Source organism: Mus caroli, unplaced genomic scaffold (assembly GCF_978045245.1).
Source record: "Mus caroli unplaced genomic scaffold, Mus_caroli_1 scaffold_13, whole genome shotgun sequence".
Lineage (NCBI taxonomy): Eukaryota > Metazoa > Chordata > Mammalia > Rodentia > Muridae > Mus > Mus caroli.
The window spans coordinates 25,956,961-25,962,098 of record NW_028227268.1 but is presented as its reverse complement, the minus strand read 5'-3'; the positions used below and the strand labels follow the sequence as shown (position 1 = coordinate 25,962,098).

Sequence of the window (5,138 nt, the reverse complement as noted above, 5' to 3'; positions counted from 1 at the left end):
GTAAAGGCCTGCACCACCATGCTTGGTTAATTTGAAAAGTCTGAATGTACTTGTTAACCAGAAAGAAGAACACCAAGGCTGAACTAGACAGCGTGTCAAACACATCTAGAGAACTGAGGTCTAGCCTGAGCCTCAGCCTAGGCATCGAACAAACACAGACATTGACTGTGACATGAAGAACCTTTGGCCCAGCCTTTTCTTTTTTCCTCCTGTCATTAATAACTGACTGTAGGTGACACTGAGTTCAGCTATTAGGAGGAAAATGTGTCTCTACAACGCCTACACAGACAGACACATGGCAGTTTATTAAACACCTTTGGAGTTGACTTCTTCCTTTACATCCCAAATTGGCTCCTACATTAGGTTAAGGGACTGGCTGAGGACGTTCTCTCTGGGATGAGAGAAAGGTAGGGATGAAACAGGACAGTGTCACACGTAGGCCTAGCTCAGGTTGAGGAGACAATGACTAGTCCCTAGACTCAAGGGTCCATCCTCGGTGGAGAACATTTTAAAACTAGAGGAAATGTTTGGGAGAAAGTGCAACCTGTCTCCTCCCATCTCACAATCAGTTTTCAAACTTCAGTCCTCTGCAGGCCACCCTTTCCAGTCTCCAGTCTCTTTCCCTTTGTCTGCACGCATCCATCCCTTTGGCAATTGAACATTCTCTACTTTCTCCCTACCCTCCTTTTGCATCTCTTGAGGAAGAATTTTCTAGGTGCCTGGATCTAAAACAGAGGTGTGAAGAAGGAAGAGGATGGTGTAGCAGAGTGGTGCTTTGAGATCTTTCTACCGGAGGGCTAAGCAAGGCTCACAGCTGCTGCTGGAGAAAAGGAAGGCAGAGCCTCTGATGATGCAGCATGGAAAGAGGAGGAGCAACTAGAGAGCCAGACAAGGATGTGGGTGGGGAGAAGGGGGAGGGGAGCCAGCAAGGTGAAGAGACAAGGAGATAGAGACAACTTTGGGCTCTTGAAGGGAGTGGAATGCATGCAAGCCTGGCTTTTTTTTTTTTTTTTTTTTTTTTTTTAGGGTAAGGAAACCTGAGAAGTTTCAAGGGTTACCCCAGACCCGTCCCACCTGCTTTGGCTTCCTCCGCAGAGTGCCACTGTTTACCGAGATCCCTCCCTGAACTCTTGCCCTCCTGGACTTGCCCTAGCTCAGGCCCCAGGCCTGTGGCCAGGCAGACACCCTGACAAGTTACAAATGAGAGTGGGTGTTGGATTCTTGTCTTCAGAGTCTGGAGGAGGAGACATCAATGAGCTCTACCCAAGAGCATCTCTTCTAATTCCAAACTGCCTGCTGCATTTCAGAGAGTGAGCAAGGCTCTTCCTGTTTTCCCTCCCTTGATCTTAACCCAAGAGAAAGAAAGGAAGAAAGGAAGAAAGGAAGAAAGGAAGAAAGGAAGGAAGAAAGGAAGGAAGGAAGAAAGAAAGAAAGAAAGAAAGAAAGAAAGAAAGAAAGAAAGAAAGAAAGGTCCATTTCTAAGCCTTAGTTTAGAAGCTCTACACCAATTCTCCCATTCTCTGAGCAAACTAAACTCCCTTTATCTATTCTAGAACATGCATGGAAATTTTGGATAGTCTTTGAGACTTAACTAGTCTTGGATTTATGTATTTGAGGCTTGGAATTAAAAAAAAAAACTTTTAGGGAAACTAAAGATAATGGAGGGGTATCAGGGAGGAGGAGACCAGAGAAGTGCAGAGGGTCTTTACTAGTTTTGAACACTTTTGAAAAGAGAATAAAAATTCACTTCCTTCTCACCCATCTGTAAATATCACCTGGCTCTCGTCATTGCTGCTCTCTGGAGAGATATAGGGAGTTATTTAAGTCTGAGTGAGTGTGCCAGCTACAGCTACGGATGGCTAGAGAAAGGATAAATACATCTAGAGAGATGAGTTGATGGATAGGTAGGGAGCGAATATAAATATGGAGAGAGATGGACGAACACAGAGATGAATTGAGACAGAGGGAATATAAAGAGAGGCTGAGGGAGAGAAATGGCCACGTGAATGAGGAGAGAGCATTTATGCAGAGAGATGGAGAGAGGCGTCCCTCATCTTCCCTCCACCTTTCCATTTCCCCTCTCCTGTTCCCTTGAAATGCCATCGTTTTCCCTCCTCTTGATTTGTCATGAATTCTTCTGGATTTTAGACCCTGGCTCACACCCTGAGGTGTTTTTACAGTCTCCCTCTCCCTTCCTAGTCATCCTTCTGTCCCAAGATAACAGACCTAACCAGGCTGTCCTAGAACACCATCCCAAGACAAACTGGGAGAAAGAAACATGGAATGGGGGTTCTGGGACAAGTAAGGAATCTGGCTCTCCAGTCTCTAGCCCTACAGCCTTGGGGTGGGGGTAGGCTTCTTTGAGGGGAGAAGAGAGTGAGGGGCAGCTGGGTTGAATTTGGCCAAATCTAATAATCCAAGAACCTATTGAAGGGCTTGGGGGTTGGGAGGGGAGTAAAAGTCTTGAATATTCTTCCAACTTCTCTCCCCCCCTCTCCCTCTGGTCCCTTCTTTCCAAAAAGTCTTTGAAGAAAGATGTTTTTGACGCTTCCATGTCGCTCTCAGATGGATGGGCTCAGAGTGATTGAAGTGTCTTTGTCATGCTAATGATTGGGGGGTGATGGATGGGCGCAGGGACTGCCAAACTCTGGCCCGCTTAGCCCATTGGCTTGGGAGAGATCACATGTGCCCCCCCACCCCCACTCCCTAGCCCTTTCCTAGGGGATCGCTGGCCGGGCCAAGCTGGCCCGGGCCATGGGCTCAAGCTTCAGCTCTGTGACATACTGCCGAAAGGTTGTAGGGCAAGAGGGTGTCTCCCCCAAACGGCCCGACCCTCCTTCGGCCTCTACATGGACTATAATAGGATGAGTTCCTTTTTAGAGTACCCACTTTGTAACCGGGGACCCAGCGCCTACAGCGCCCCAACCTCTTTTCCCCCCTGCTCAGCTCCGGCCGTTGACAGCTACGCAGGGGAGAGCCGCTATGGTGGAGGGCTGCCCAGCTCAGCGCTCCAACAAAACTCGGGGTATCCTGTCCAGCAGCCGCCGTCATCCCTGGGGGTGTCCTTTCCCAGCCCCGCTCCCTCAGGGTACGCCCCAGCCGCCTGCAACCCCAGCTATGGGCCTTCTCAGTATTATTCTGTGGGTCAGTCGGAAGGAGATGGAAGCTATTTTCATCCGTCGAGCTACGGAGCCCAGCTAGGGGGGTTGCCCGACAGCTATGGAGCGGGTGGAGTCGGCTCAGGGCCATATCCTCCGCCGCAGCCCCCTTACGGAACTGAGCAGACCGCAAACTTTGCATCAGCCTACGACCTCCTCTCTGAGGACAAGGAATCGCCTTGCTCGTCAGAACCCAACACTCTCACTCCCCGGACCTTCGACTGGATGAAGGTCAAGAGAAACCCACCTAAGACAGGTAGGGCTCAGAGGAGCCACTTCCTCTCCTTGGCTCGGGCATACACAGAGGGGCCTGAGCCAGGGCTTCATTCATTCCTTCAGCTGCTTTTACTGGCAGGTAAGTACTTTCCGGGTTCAAGTCAGCAGATATTTTCCCACGGGATAAGTTCGGGGCTATCTCCTCCCGAAGGAGGTCTCCGCAGTCTTGTTTGTGCGCCCAGTTTGGAACCAGTATTTCACGTTTCTTGTCTGAAGGTGAGTATGGGCGGAAGGCTGGTTCTAGATTTCATAATTACTAATGGAGGGTGTGTGTGATGCCACATAGGATCTGCATTGGGTAGATGATGAATGAAGGCCCAGCCTGAACTAGGAGGAGTGGAGGGGAGGGAGAAAGAGGTGAGAGAACTGACGTGGCTTTTCTCCCTGCCCCGCCCCTAGCGAAGGTGTCCGAGCTGGGACTGGGCGCTCCCGGCGGTCTCCGCACAAACTTCACCACGCGCCAGCTGACGGAGCTGGAGAAGGAATTTCATTTCAACAAATACCTGAGCCGTGCCCGGAGGGTGGAGATCGCCGCCACCCTGGAGCTCAATGAAACGCAGGTGAAGATCTGGTTCCAGAACCGGCGTATGAAGCAGAAGAAACGTGAGCGAGAGGGGGGCAGGGTGCCTGCAGGCCCCCCAGGTTGCCCGAAGGAAGCGGCTGGAGATGCCTCTGACCAGTCTGCGTGCACCTCCCCAGAAGCCTCGCCCAGTTCCATCACTTCTTGAATTGAACTTCCTAAGTAACTGGGCTTCCAACGCTGGACCAGCCCTCTCGTAGACTTTCCCAAACTTCACAGCCTTGGTGACCCTCCTCAAGGCCGAGGCACCAGTTTAGAGCTGCCCAGGAAACTGGGCAGGAGTTGGGAAATGTATTTTTTTCTCTCTCAGATCTAGGGAGGGATGATTGATGGCTGGGGATCCTACAGGTCTTGGGACCTGGGGAACACTCAACTCATCAGAGGTCAAAGGAAGGCCTTTTGGCTCTGATCTAGAGTTAGCCCATCCTTTCGGGCTTCTCCTTTCCCTTCCAACTCAGTTCAGTGCCTTTGAGCTTAGAGAGTTCTTCCTTCGCATTCTTAGCCCAACTCTTCTTTCTAGGCCTGGGATGTCTAGGCTGAGAGTCCTCGGGATTTTTTTGGTGGAGGATGCGTTTGAGTGTGAGCCCAATCTCCACCAACCCTTAATCTTAATCCAGTCAACTCACTGCAGACCTTACAATAGCAGACCTTACAATAGCACCGACTGCCTTGTGACATTAAAAAAACAAAAAAAACAAAAAAAAAAACCCACAAAAACAAACAAACAAAAAAACCAACCTTAGTCCCAAGTAATCCCACAACCCCTTTCCTGGCACATCTTTTGCACTAATGCAGCCCTCAGAGGCTGGCTTACGAGACCCTCCCCTCCCCACTGGCATCACAAAATCACCAAAGTGTTTTGGAACTTGGCACTACGGAGATTTCCAGAGCATCATTGCAAGGACTGCCTCAAGAAAGCCTCAACCAAAAAGGGGCGAGTACCCCCTCCCAGCTCCCTATTTATTACCTCCGGAAAAGCTCCCCCCCCCCGCCACCCCCTCCCCCCAGCCCATTCTCCTTTCCATAAAACCACCCTACCCCTGGGGCAGTCTGGGGAGGCCCAGGAATGGCGACAGAGTTTCCAGTCGCTTCAGACATTTCTCTGAACCCTGGAGACAGCAGAG

At 50.6% G+C, this 5,138-nt stretch overlaps 1 protein-coding gene across 1 annotated transcript; it reads left to right on the top strand.

Moving 5' to 3' along the window:
• The first annotated feature begins 2,849 nt into the window (after positions 1-2,849).
• On the top strand, positions 2,850-4,162 carry Hoxb1 (homeobox B1). The gene is made up of 2 exons (XM_021178094.2): positions 2,850-3,414; positions 3,834-4,162. Exons 1-2 carry the CDS (start codon positions 2,850-2,852, stop codon positions 4,160-4,162), a joined length of 894 nt encoding a protein of 297 aa, XP_021033753.1.
• Positions 4,163-5,138: the final 976 nt, after the last annotated feature.